Raw genomic sequence first — 14,299 nt, forward strand, 5'->3', positions numbered from 1 at the left:
TAATGGTTCAGCCACTCTGGAAGTCAGTCTGGCCGTTCCTTAGAAAACTAGATATAGAGTTACCATTCGATCCAGCGATTGCACTTCTCAGTATATACCCGGAAGATCGGAAAGCAGTGACACGAACAGATATCTGCACGCCAATGTTCATAGCAGCATTATTCACAATTGCCAAGAGATGGAAACAACCCAAATGTCCTTCAACAGATGAGTGGATAAATAAAATGTGGTATATACACACGATGGAATACTACGCGGCAGTAAGAAGGAACGATCTCGTGAAACATATGTCAACATGGATGAACCTTGAAGACATAATGCTAAGCGAAATAAGCCAGGCACAAAAAGAGAAATATTATATGCTACCACTAATGTGAACTCTGAAAAATGTAAAACAAATGGTTTATAATGTAGAATGTTGGGGAACTAGCAATAGAGAGCAATTAAGGAAGGGGGAACAATAATCCAAGAAGAACAGATAAGCTATTTAACGTTCTGGGGATGCCCAGGAATGACTATGGTCTGTTAATTTCTGATGGATATAGTAGGAGCAAGTTCACAGAAATGTTGCTATATTAGGTAACTTTCTTGGGGTAAAGTAGGAACATGTTGGAAGTTAAGCAGTTATCTTAGGTTAGTTGTCTTTTTCTTACTCCCTTGTTATGGTCTCTTTGAAATGTTCTTTTATTGTATGTTTGTTTTCTTTTTAACTTTTTTTTCATACAGTTGATTTAAAAAAGAAGGGAAAGTTAAAAAAAAAAAAAAAAAAAAAAAAAAGGAAAAAAAAAGATGCAGTGCCCCCTTGAGGAGCCTGTGGAGAATGCAGGGGTATTCGCCTACCCCACCTCCATGGTTGCTAACATGACCACAGACATAGGGGACTGGTGGTTTGATGGGTTGAGCCCTCTACCACAGGTTTTACCCTTGGGAAGACGGTTGCTGCAAAGGAGAGGCTAGGCCTCCCTATGGTTGTGCCTAAGAGCCTCCTCCCGAATGCCTCTTTGTTGCTCAGATGTGGCCCTGTCTCTCTAGCTAAGCTAACTTGAAAGGTGAAATCACTGCCCTCCCCCCTACGTGGGATCAGACACCCAGGGGAGTGAATCTCCCTGGCAACGTGGAATATGACTCCCGGGGAGGAATGTAGACCTGGCATCGTGGGACGGAGAACATCTTCTTGACCAAAAGGGGGATGTGAAAGGAAATGAAATAAGCTTCAGTGGCAGAGAGAATCCAAAAGGAGCCGAGAGGTCACTTTGGTGGGCACTCTTACGCACACTTTAGACAACCCTTTTTAGGTTCTAAAGAATTGGGGTAGCTGGTGGTGGATACCTGAAACTATCAAACTACAACCCAGAACCCATGAATCTCGAAGACAGTTGTATAAAAATGTAGCTTATGAGGGGTGACAAGGGGATTGGGAAAGCCATAAGGACCACACTACACTTTGTCTAGTTTATGGATGGATGAGTAGAAAAATAGGGGAAGGAAACAAACAGACAAAGGTACCCAGTGTTCTTTTTTACTTCAATTGCTCCTTTTCACTCTAATTATTATTCTTGTTATTCTTGTGTGTGTGTGCTAATGAAGGTGTCAGGGATTGATTTGGGTGATGAATGTACAACTATGTAATGGTACTGTGAATAATCGAAAGTACGATTTGTTTTGTATGACTGCGTGGTATATGAATATATCTCAATAAAATGAAGATTAAAAAAAAAAAAAAGACATAATGCTGAGCAAAATAAGCCAGGCACAAAAAGAGAGATATTGTATGTTACCACTAATGTGAATTCTGTGAAAAATGTACAATGTTTTATACTGTAGAATGTAGGGGACCTAGAGATACCAATTAGTGGAGGGGGAATGATAATCTAATAAGAACAGATAAACTATGGAGGATAATCTCAATGTTATGGGAATGCTCAGGAATGATTATGGTTTGTAAACTTTCTTGGATATAGTAAGATCATGTTGGAAGCAATAGAGTTATTTTAGGTTTCTTTTTCTCTTATTCCTTTGTTTTCTTAGGGGTTGTTAATTTTCTTGGGGTATGGTAGGAACATGTTGGAAGCAATGTAGTTATTTTAGATTATTTGTTTTTCTTACTCCTCTGTTTGGACATGGTTTATTAATTTTCTTGGGGTATGGTAGGAACATATTGGAAGCAAAGTAGTTATTTTAGGTTATTTGTTTTCCTTAATCCATTGCTTTGTTTGAAATGTTGTGGGGTTTTTTTGGTTGTTGTTTGCCTGTTTGTTTTTAATTTTTTGATAAACAAAGTTAAAAAATTGAAAAAAAAATCAGTAGAAAAATGGGAGTAAAAACTAAATGACAAATAGGGTGGGATGGGGGGATGGTTTGGGTATTCTCTTTTCACTTTTATTTTTTATTCTTATTCTGATTCTTTCTGATGTAAGGAAAATGTTCAGAAATAGATTGTGGTGATGAACGCATAACTATATGATCATACTGTGAACAGTTGATTGTATACCATGGATGACTGTATGGTTTGTGAATATATTTCAATAAAACTGAATTAAAAAAAAAAAAAAAAAAAAAAACCTTAATGATGGTAAAATGTAAGAAATTTCTCCATTAAATCACCAAGGCCCTAATTTTGGTAGTGGCTTTAATAAACTAGAAAATGAAATACAGTTCACTTTTCCTGTCACACCTGTCACCTACAGTTAGCCGTGGAGAGCAGTTTTTAGCCACCGATTACTATTCAATGGTAAAATGAGAATGGTCACTACAGAAACCATCAGATCTCTAGAGCAGCACTGTCCGAACAGAATTTTCTGTGATGATAGGAATGTTCTATATCCTGTGCTTTTCAATACAGTAGCCTCTAGCCACATGTGGTTACTGAGTACTTGAAGTGTTGCTAATGTGACTAAAGAACTGTTTGAAATTTTATATAACTAAAATTAATTTATTTATTCTACTTATTTAAGTAGAAATGGCTAGTGGCTAACTTATTGGAGAGCACAGCTCTGGAGTACCCAAGAGAACAAAAACACACAAATCCACATATGTTTCACTTAATATCTAACTCACATTTATTAAAAATTGAAGATTACAGAAAAGCATGAATAAGACTGGCTTTTATTAAACAGGCTTAATTAACTTACCTTTTACTAATAAATGAAAGTATTTAATACTACAAAAGGAATTTATAGAATGAGGTCTATTTCAACCTCTGAAATTAAAAACAAAAGGAAAGCAGCTAAGACATTTTCCAAAGGAAAGCAACCACAGACCTCCCTCTAGTGGTAAGAGATAAAGGTGCTGCTGCAAAGCTGAATTGTTCCTGTATCTATACATAAAATTGCTCACAGACAGACATTTCTTTTATAAAATTATAACTTAAAAGATTCTAGGTCAATATATAAAGGAAGACAAATCGGAATTTTTGTCTTACTATGAATGCTAGTCTCTCTAGAAATCTGATCTCTCCAGAAAAAAAAACAACAAAACAGTATTGTCAATAACACTTGGGAAATTGGGGCTTTTGCAAAACAAGTTTCTTTCTTTTATAAAATTATAACTTAAGAAAATTCTAGGTCAATATATAAGGAAGACAAATATGATTTTTTTGGTCAATAAAGGTTAGACCTAATTTTCATTTACTATGAATGCTAATCTCTCTAGAAATCTGATCTTTAGGAAAAAAAGTAGTATTGTCAATGACATTTGGGAAATTGGGGCTTTCACAAAACAAAAGTTCATGGAGCCCTAACAGAACTGTGAGCACAAGAAAAGAGAGCAAGTCTTCTCTGTTGATAAACGTTCCAGGACGGAACATGAAAAGGAGCTGACACAAAAGTATAAAGTAGGAAGCAGCAGTAGGGTTTGTAAAAACTCAAAACACATCAAAATAAACAATAAAATTACTATTGCAAGAGTAATTAATAACCAAAGCAACACTTTTCACTCTGATATTCATTTTCAAAAGACAGCTCTGCCACACTGCCAGTTTTAATTACAACCATACATACGCATTTAGGTTTAACTACTGAATTACTTTCAAGTACAAGAAGGAACTCAAAATATAAACTACCTGTGTTATAGTTACTGCTATTCCCTCACAGCTTCAGGAAAAACAGGCTTTATATACACTGTAGTTAAGTACAGAATGTACAGAAGACAGTTATATATACAAAAGTGCATTGATACAGTAATACATTTTAGCAGAAATACAGGAAAAAAAATCCTGGTTAACAATCTGATACATTACAGTATTTAAGACTACTTGAAGGTTCTCCAAACCAGTCAAACTCCTACTTATACTTTGGTTATGATATTGATGCTACATAATTAACCTCTGAAACTAAAAAAAAAAATGTTTTGAAATTTTTAACCATCTGTGAAATGTTTTACATATACTTGCGTTTATCTTTAATAGCTTTTAACAACACTCCTATTGAATTCCCAACACAAAGATTTAGAATGGATAATATTTATATTTAAATTAGAGCATGGGAATAGGAAATTAAATTCATCCACTAAAGGAATAGACATTTTCTGCTCTATTCCTAAAAGCCTCAGCTAGATAACTTAACCCCAAAGTTTCAACTTAAATCCCCTAAGTCAGCTACTAATGAAGAGCAAGAAGCTCCACAAGTCATGGCTTCAGGCCACTGTTTCTTAGAACAATTCAGAATAGTGCTAACTTGTCATTTATACATATTAATTCTACAGCTACCTTTAAACAGTCAAAATGCATATGCATAATTAGAGCAATTCTCCCTTTCCCCACCCCCATCCCTCACCACAAAAAAGAACACAAATTTCCACAGGTTCCATTCACCACAAGACGTAACAAATAATCTTGACAATAAAGAAAATGTACTACATATTGAATTCAGAGAAGACCAAATCAATTTTTCTGAGTGCAGTATGAATGTAAAATTAAAAACAAATTTACCATTATGTGATATAGGTCAAAACATTAATAAGTTTGAAGTATAATTGGGTGGTAGGAGGCTGAAAACCGGTAACTTTTAATATTAGAAAAAATATGAAAACAAAATTTTAGTGAGCCAACTCAAATCTTCTGCTGTACCATGATTACTCTTAACAGCCAGTTAGGGGAATTTTCAGAGTTCCTTCTGAATAAAGGAACTCTAATAAATTGTTTTCCAAAGATATAAAAATCAAGTGTTCTAAGGCATTATATTCTAGATACTATGCTGACAGAGATGCCTAGGTTCAAATGTCTCTCAGTTGGTTCTCCCCCAGTTACCATAATCTCATTTTCAAGATAAAATTAGAAACTAGACTCAGAACAAATCCAAAGTACATGTGTATACAAAAATTTATTTTCTAACTAATAGTCCTTTTAAGGATTCAATTTACTTCTACGTTTAGGGATGTTGAATGTCAGTGTGCTCAACATCGACACTATTATTTGAATACAACTGGGAATTTTCCGTCCCAAACTGTAAACTGACTTTAAGTAACACCCCCCCCCCCAATCAAAACAAACATTTTTCCTAAAGACAGAAGTGCTCCAAGGTAATTGATTAGAAGAAAAGGGGGGGAAGTGTTCCAGCTTTGACACAAATGAATGCAAAGAGTCCCTAGGGTTAATAAGAGAATCAACTTGTTATATAATCTCTGTTTTTGAAGTGCTTTTGCCCATAGTTTGAAACTTATCTTTCCAGCTACTAAAAGTTATCTGGTTTAAAAATGTATTTTCAGAGAAACAATAAAAGAATATACTAAATCATTCTTTAGATAGCTTTCAATATTCTTCAATGACCTAGCGGGGCCCAAAGGAAAGTTATACAAATGAAATTTTAAGATCTGATGGTTTTTGTTTTATTTTACACTCTAGTACCATTGATTGATTCAGTTTAATGGCTTTGTTTACTGATATCCAATACTGTGGGCATTTTATAAAACAAATTACAACATTCAGATTATGTTTGAGTTTGGAAAAGCCTAATATTGACAAAAAGTACAGAGCTTACCTTTAAGGCACATGAGGCTATATAGAGTAAGCCACGAACAAAAAGTCTCTGCTAGAGATCTGGAACCAAACAAGACTTCTCTATTGGTCTTGTACTAACCTTTTTGGCTTAAATAGGAAGACATTTGAAAAATTTTACAATTTTTAAAGCTCTTCAGAATCAGGATAATTTTCTTTATACAGCAGTTTCCTCCATTTTTTTTCCCTTTAAGAGGGGATTTAGCACTTTTAAAAGCTGAATAAAATGAGGTGTCCACCAAATCTATAAAAGAGTCATTAAATTAGAAATCAGTTTCTGGGATTAATTCAGCAATTATCTGTTTTACCCAAGGGACTGAGGAACCGGACAAAACTGCCACAGCCTCACGACAAAAAAAGTGTTATTTTACTCTAAATCCTTGTTGAGACAGAATGAACTATCCCCTTATACCCCCAACACATTAAACTTCAGTGCCTTCCTTTAATTTAGTTGCAAAACTGTAGAAAACTACATGCAATTTTGTTTACCTCAAGATTCACTCCTTAAAAACTATGGAGGGGAGTGATTCAAATACTACAAGATCTTTAACAAAATGTTTCTGGATACATCTGTGGGGACTTTATCACGCTCTTAGTTAACAAGACAATTTAAAAGAGGAGACTTATTTCCTCCAGTGTCACTTCTCATTAAGTCTCGCCTTTTTATTAATTGCTTAGTTAGGGTTTATATTTCAAAAAAATACTGAGCTGGATTTGTTTTAAATTGAACTCGGAAATATAAAAAACTTGAAGAAATTATTACTTATTCCAACAAAGAGATATTCAAACTTGAATAGCTACTACATGAGGCACCAAAACAGAAACAAGTATAACACATTAGCAAAGACAAAAGAGGCTTTTGTTTATGTGTTGTTCTGCTGTTTTTGGTTTTATTTGGGGGGGAGGAGGTGGAAAAAGACTCTTCAATCTTCCTCTCAGATCATAAGCAAATCCAAGTTGTTAAATTTTTCTTTTAATCAGAAGAAATATTTTCAATATCTTCTGAACCAACCTTATGGGCTATCAGTAATTTATAGTACTGTAAAGACGGTGCAGCCAGTTTTACCCAATACTTCCTGGTGCACTTCTATAAACACTCAAACCTTTATAAACTTTTAAAATTGGCCTTGTGGCACTTTGGTAAACTTATTTAATGGTGATTTAAGTTAAATCTAAGGTAATAAGACTATGCGATTGTTGGAAGAGAGTACAGGAATTGGTCTTATTAAATCACAACCCTGTTAAGGATTTTCTTTTACTGGTCACTATCAAGAAAATTGTCTCCGAGTATTCAAGAGATAAATGCTGCTCCACTGTCTACAAAACTGGCTCTTTTCCTTGAAGAGTAGGTAAAGAGACTATCGAGCCATCCTCTAGGATTTTTATTTTGCTGAGAGCAAGTAGAGAATTCAGCTGTATTTGCTCTACTCTCCATTTACTCTTCCTGTACTTGAAAGGGAAACATGACAGAGTTGACCCTTTTTACCTTCCTCAGAACATTCTGGGGTCTAGCCTCAAGCTGCCTTTGGACCTCTAAGCTGGTTGAGAGCACTAAAGGGGCAGAGGAGGAAAGTCAGAAGGACAACTCCAGTTGAAAACCATACATAAATGTATGCTTTTACTTTAGTAACATTTTCAAGTATGAATTTAGTAGTCTTCAAAATGTTGCAACAATACCACAGACCTTAGCAAAGCTGCAATATACTAAATTTTATCCTTGATTTCAACTGTTTAACCTTCAAGAACTAAAACGAAATCAAAATTCAAAAAAACATAATTGTAAGCAAAGCTTAAGCTGATCAACTGAGAATTGAGAATGTAGGCATTAAGCTTTTTCTTAATGAACTACTTGATATAACAAAGTTTTTTAAAGTGGAAATCCTATTAACCCCTTGACTTTAGAGCTTAAAAAATACTGATTACAACTCTTCTTCCTACAGAACCATTATTACCTCTAAAATGTTATCCACAAATAAAAGAAAGTTAGGAACATCAGAAAGCAGCTTGATTGTCAGTAGTATCAGTTTCCATCTTTTTTAACCCATGTAAACGTTCAAAGATGTGTGGTAGAAGAAAATGATGCACTAATTTCTATTATTTAACATTAATTTCTAATGTTAATGTAAACATTCATTTCTAATGTTCATTATAACAAAACTCTCTATGAAAATATTTAAAGAAACTCCATGCTTTCACATTTAAAATTAAGAGTTCTATTAGTAACCAACAAGTTAAGATATGTTCTATATATCTGCTCCATGTATTTCTAGCAATTTATAGGGAAATTTAGCAGAGTTTTAAGGGTTTTCATCAGCTAATTTTGAACATTAACTTATTCACATGCCAGAAGCTATTATGCCAAATATTTTAAAATTAGAGCTGTGCTGAAAAAAAAATGACGTACAAAAAACAGAGAGAGAGAAAATCTGCCTTTGAGAAAGTTTTTTGGGCCTAAAATTTCAGAAAGTAACAGAAAAAAACAGAATTGGTTGTTTTGCCTAATTGTTTTCTCCACTGAATACTAATCTACATAGCATCAAGTCTAAAATTTAGCTACTAGTAACAATATTCCCTTGGTAGTCATCAACTGCAGAAAGAATTACAAATTTACATAAAGTAAACAAAAACAAATCCAACAAGAAAAATATTAGGGCCTGTTCTTATACCTCTGCGTTAATAACGAATGAAAACAGACTAAAAACCAAACTTAATGAAGGCACTATTGTAAACAGCAATCTGTCTCCCCCAACCTCAAAAAAAGATTTCCACTAAGAATTGAGAATTATGCCATGGCCCTTTAGAAAAAGTAAACTAATACTACAGAAAGGAAATTGTAACGTTAAGGGAACTGAATTATCTCTATACATGTATGCATACCGACATAATAAACTACCTGTCAGCAGTATCTTAAACTCTCCTAAACTGTAAAACTACTAGTCTTTGAAAAAGCCCACTTAAGTACTATAAAGTTTAAATAGTCAAAACATTTACCTAAATTAGTGGCTCTTAAACTAGAATGTGCATCAGAATCACCTGGCCTCTCTTCAGAGTTTCTGATTCACTAGGTCTGCGATGGGACCCAATTTTGCATTTCCAACAACTTCCCTGGTGATCCTGATGCTGCTGGTCTACGGACCACACGCTGAGAACCACTGGCCTAAATTATTAATGGTACATCAGCACAGCCCTAATCAAAATTTTGGTCAAGATGCATGTAAACAAATAAAGATAGAATACTTTAATGCTTAGAAAGAACACTGATCAATTCATCCTTATTACATCAACACATCTACATCAGCTTCATGGTCTTCCTCAGTCACTTTCAAGGACAGCACCTCTTCATTAAGAAAAAGCCCACTGAGCCTCTCCTTCCGAGCCTGCCTCTGCTCTTTCAGCTGCCTCTTGCGTAAGGCCTTCTGCTGTAACTTGCGCTGCTTGGAACGTTTCTGTCAAAATAAAAATTTCTAAATCAGTAAGGTTCAATTCTGGCATATCCACCCCAAAGCATTTCACAGATCAAATTCTACATTTTCAGAATGTTAAAGAGACGTTCAAATTCCTCTGCAGTATGCCTTTGTTCCAGTAAGTTCACCATTGGCTTAGATTGAAAATGATTCTTCAAGATTCTATTATGGTATTTGACCAGTGAATTTTCTGTGTAGGAAAGCCTGAAACTTGATCATTTTGACTAGTTATGAATAACCAGTCATTTCAAAGACTTTTTATCAAGTTAATTTACATTGGTGTCAGTGCCTGGTGAGCATACATTAATACCTGAGAACAACAATGAATACAAATGTAGATAACATTGCCAAATTCTTTAATGCTTACGATTTTAAGGTGCCTTTCATCCAAAAGCACTAGCAATTTTACAATGGCAGGGAAAAACTCAAGCCTTTTTCATATTAGGCTAATCTTAATACCATTTTAGAGGGCCATTAGGAACCCAGTGGGTATTCTAATCCTTGTCATTGGTAAACTGATGCCAAAAAGGAACAACCACATATACAGAGAAATCCCTTGGCAACCAACAAAGTGCTGTGTTTCTGCTACTTTGGTAAGAGCCAGGAAAGGAACCACTGGGTATCTTAAAGTCACCACTAGATTCCCAAAGAGTTACAGAGATCCACTTATCATTCTTAAACTGGCTCCAGACTCTGTTGTCACTGCAAGGAACCGGACGCCCTGCTAAGCATCACAGAACTATTCTATATACACTTATACCTTCTTTTTTTAAAAAGTGCCCAACAATATTATACAGAATTTTTTCAACTGTGAAAAGAGAAGACAGACATTTGAGAAGGCATTATTACATTTTTAAATTTGCTAAGAAGAGAGAGTCAAGACTAAAACATTAAGAAAACATTTAACATGCACAAAAGACATACAGAAAATTCTTCAGAGCTAATAGACAGCAACATCAGTAATATGATGAGATTCTCTCAGTAGTAGTTGCAGTCAATATTGCAATATGACAATTACTCATTATTTCCCTCAACTTATCTTACTTAAAACAGACACAAAAATCAGATAAAATTGAATGTGATAAGGTTGAGTCAAAAGTATTTCAAAGCACTCGACCTAGAGAGCTTTGTTCAACAGCAGAGCATTCTGCTTGTTCAATTAAAACCAAAACCCATGGGCATCTAGAAAGCAGGATAGTTTTAATTCTTCCAGAAATTTATAAGAAGGAGTACTAATGTTAATACTGAAAAGTAAAGCTTTGTATTGATTAGACATTTTACTTTTGAATCCCGAATCCGCTCTGCTGCAGTTGCAGACAGGTTGCTGTCACTGTGTGCTCGACTCATGTTGGCACTGGAGTTTGAAGCAGAGTTTCCAACACTGGACCCACTGCTGCTTGCAGAACTGACCATGCTGGCACTGCTGCTGCTGGCACTGGCACTGGTACCACTCACTCCACTGGTGCTTGCACAACTAAAGTTGCTTCTCTTCCAGGCCTCTCTTGCAGGCCTTTGGCGAGGGCTATGCTCCTTGATATAGTTTCTGACCTTGGAACACACAGACAAGACTAGTTAGCATCACACCTTGTCATTCTACCCTCAAGATGCTGGAGAAAAAAAAAAAGAGAATATTGTACTTAATTAAATGATTGTCAAAAGTGCTGTAAATGTATAAAGGCAGACTATAAGGGTAATAGAAATCTCTAAATATAGAAACAAGTACCAAAAACATCGACAGTGTTCAAAATTCTAGAAAATATGATATGGAGCTAGATTTTTAAAATACATAAAATATAGTCAGTAAATGGAAGGCTACTGGCCTCCAGAATTTAGGATTTTAAGAAAATAACACTCTGAAATAGAAGCTACCAGCAAAATAAAATAGATGAGATTAGGCATTTTTTAAGTCTTCACTTAAGATGATTTAAGTTGCTGATTATATCTAAGACCAAGGGTATCTCATAAATCTTAGCTAGGGGCCAAGAGTACCTGCCTTCAAATGCAAGGCATCAATTTACCAGACCAATGGCAAATGGCTTAGAATGTAGAAAATTATAGTATGTCCGTTGAGAGAAAATACTGAAATGACAGAAAATTTTTCATGAATGATGATAACAAACAAACAAGAAAGTAGAACGTAAGCACATAACTATTCATCCACGTACCAGAGAAAAAGACAGCAGGAAAGACTGCATTAGGGGATACCAGAAATGCACATTTCAGAGTGCTACTGGGAAAATTCATTAGGTTTTACCATAGCTGGGTTCAACTATTCTGTAAGAACACTCAAATCTCTCTGCTCAGATGTTTACCAAAGTATAGCTCTCATTAATCAGTATTTTGATTCTGTCATTCGGTCTCTTAAAAGCTGACTTAGAAAAAATGTATACCATAGCCTGACCACCCCTTAAGGGATGAAATTAAGTTTCAAAGCCTATACAATTTAAAAGGAGGTTCTAGATTCACAATGATTCCAGAAACGTACTGCTGGGAGGTGAACGTACCTTTTAAGACCACAATGTGTTCTCTAATATTCCATCATTTTTTTTAGTATTACATTTCCCAGGGGTGATTTTGATATTAATTATCTATGTATTTACATACGGTTATAGTCTACATTATATAAGACCATGTGGTATTTTTAATAGCTGTACAATCTGGTTTTTTTTCTTTACATACCTGCTTCAGTTTTTCATCTGTGAGACAGTTAAGTTCAATAATAAACTCACTGTCTGTAGGGGAGATTTGAGCAGAAGGATCAATGATTTTAATAATATCAAGTTGCTCTCGAAGACCCATCTCAGTACTGACTTTACGACTCAGATACTCAATATATTCCACCTATGTGATGAAAAATTACAACAAACAAGAACAATGCTAAAAATCTCTGATTTTTAGTATGTCATTTATAAAGTATTTTACATATCAGAAGCACTTAATATATTTGTTTTCTGTAAAGCAGTTAAAACTCAAATTCAGATTTACTAAGCAATCCACACTTACCCAGTATTTTTAAATGGGCAATAAATTGAGCGTCACATATCCTCCATGTATATGCTTTTAATTAAGAATGACAAGATCTCTACCTGCTCATCATTTGTCATCGCACTCCAAGGAAGTTCATCTAAATTCCGGTGCTTGTTTTTCTTTTTAGGAAGCAGGCAAGGTGAACTTGGAATACTGGGTATGACATCAGAAAGGACATCGCTCCCACTGGCAATGTCACTGCCTGGTAACTTTATAAAAATAAGGGGGTGAGGGGTAGGGAAAAAATTTTATTTTAAATATCACAGCATATTTCACATTGATTAAAAGTTACTTTAATATAAGACTTCTGGCAGATACACAATGAGAGGACATTAATTCTTATCCATGCCTATTTTGGACAAATCAGCAACATCAATGTATTCATTTTATATGTTCACTCATCAATGAAAGATATTTTCTGAAAGCTTAAAATCATAATGAAGACTTGTTAAAATGCTAACTTAGGTGTTAATAAACATTAAGGTTTTTACTTTATAATGTGAATGCAGACTGGGGCCCACACAGCATAATGAAAAAGGAGCACTGGTCTGTATCTCAGGAGATCCAAGTGATCTGCCACTAATTAACTGCCTTTTTTGCCAGACCTCATGCTAGACTAACTGCCAATATAAAGATAAATAAGTCATGGTCCTTATCCTCAAGTCTGTATCAGGAAGCTCCAGACAACTAAAATAATCTAAAAGACACTGTTAATATAAAGCAAAACACTTTTAAGACCAGGAGTACTAGAAAAGAAAAACTAGAAAAAATGATGAGACAGTGTACACAGAAGAGAAATATAAGAAAACATAACACGTAGAAAATCAAATCAGTTTAAGTGAGATGCATAGCAAAAATATGTATTATAATTCTATATTGCCTATTAAAAACCAGTATATATTACCAATTAGAATGGGTTTAACTTTAAATGAAAGTGTTTGTCATTCATCAAAAAGATGAACTCTACTCCTACAAGGAATATATTGGTTTCATGTTTACAAGACATAAAACAGTATCTTTTTCATTGTTTTTGGTTCTATAGATTTTGTAATTATATCTGAACTATAGATGATTACTAGGCTTTTGAAGTTACCAAAACAGAAGAGCTACTTTATTCAAGAAGATTGTCGCAATCCACTGTACATGCAGCATCATACTAGGCACAGGGATACAAAAGAAAGTAAATCATGGCCTTTACACTCTACTTGGTAAGACAAGACAACAGCACAAAAATAAAATTATACATCCTAGCGCATGATGAGTGCCAAGTCTGAGATAACAGGTCATCAATGGAAACATCTAGCAGCAAGTTGAAGGTGCATGACTAAAGGTTGGGAAGGCCACAAGGGACAGCAGGCAGGCATATTGGAAAGGGAATCACATAGAAGATTGAAGAGAGAAGCCACAAAAATGGGGTTGATCACTATGCATGGTGAAACATGTTGTTTAGAATGAAACTAAGTTAGGAAGAGAGCATTCTTTCTACACCCCCTTAAGTAACCACTCCTCTTAAAGTCACATTTTCACTTTGATGGATCCAAGCACATATGTGACTTTCAATAATTTGTATAATTTCCTTTAAAATCTTGTTAACTAATACTGATTGAATGGTTTGCCTTTAGTCTTAACATTATCTAGTTGGTGTTACGAAAGGATGGTTGCTGTGCCGGTTTGAATGTGTTGTGTCCCCCAAATGCCATTGTCTTTGTAGTCTTGTGGGGCAGAATGGGCCCCACCCAGCTGTGGGTGATGATTTTGATGAGATGTTCCCATGGAGGCGTGGCCCCACCCATTCAGGGGTGGGCCTTGATCAGTG

General features: G+C 35.0%; 1 protein-coding gene across 1 annotated transcript in view; it reads right to left on the minus strand.

Moving 5' to 3' along the window:
* Positions 1-3,058: 3,058 nt before the first annotated feature.
* Positions 3,059-14,299, minus strand: part of FAM199X (family with sequence similarity 199, X-linked) — a 29,815-nt gene continuing 18,574 nt past the window's right edge. Inside the window, exons 3-6 of the mRNA XM_037821943.1 lie at positions 12,543-12,692; positions 12,136-12,297; positions 10,738-11,004; positions 3,059-9,438 (exon numbers count right to left, since the gene is read on the minus strand). Of these exons, the coding sequence (XP_037677871.1) occupies positions 9,268-9,438; positions 10,738-11,004; positions 12,136-12,297; positions 12,543-12,692 (750 nt within the window). The 3' untranslated portion in view covers positions 3,059-9,267. The remainder of the gene's footprint in view (positions 9,439-10,737; positions 11,005-12,135; positions 12,298-12,542; positions 12,693-14,299) is intronic.

Source organism: Choloepus didactylus, chromosome X, assembly GCF_015220235.1.
Source record: "Choloepus didactylus isolate mChoDid1 chromosome X, mChoDid1.pri, whole genome shotgun sequence".
NCBI classification, from domain to species: Eukaryota; Metazoa; Chordata; class Mammalia; order Pilosa; family Megalonychidae; genus Choloepus; species Choloepus didactylus.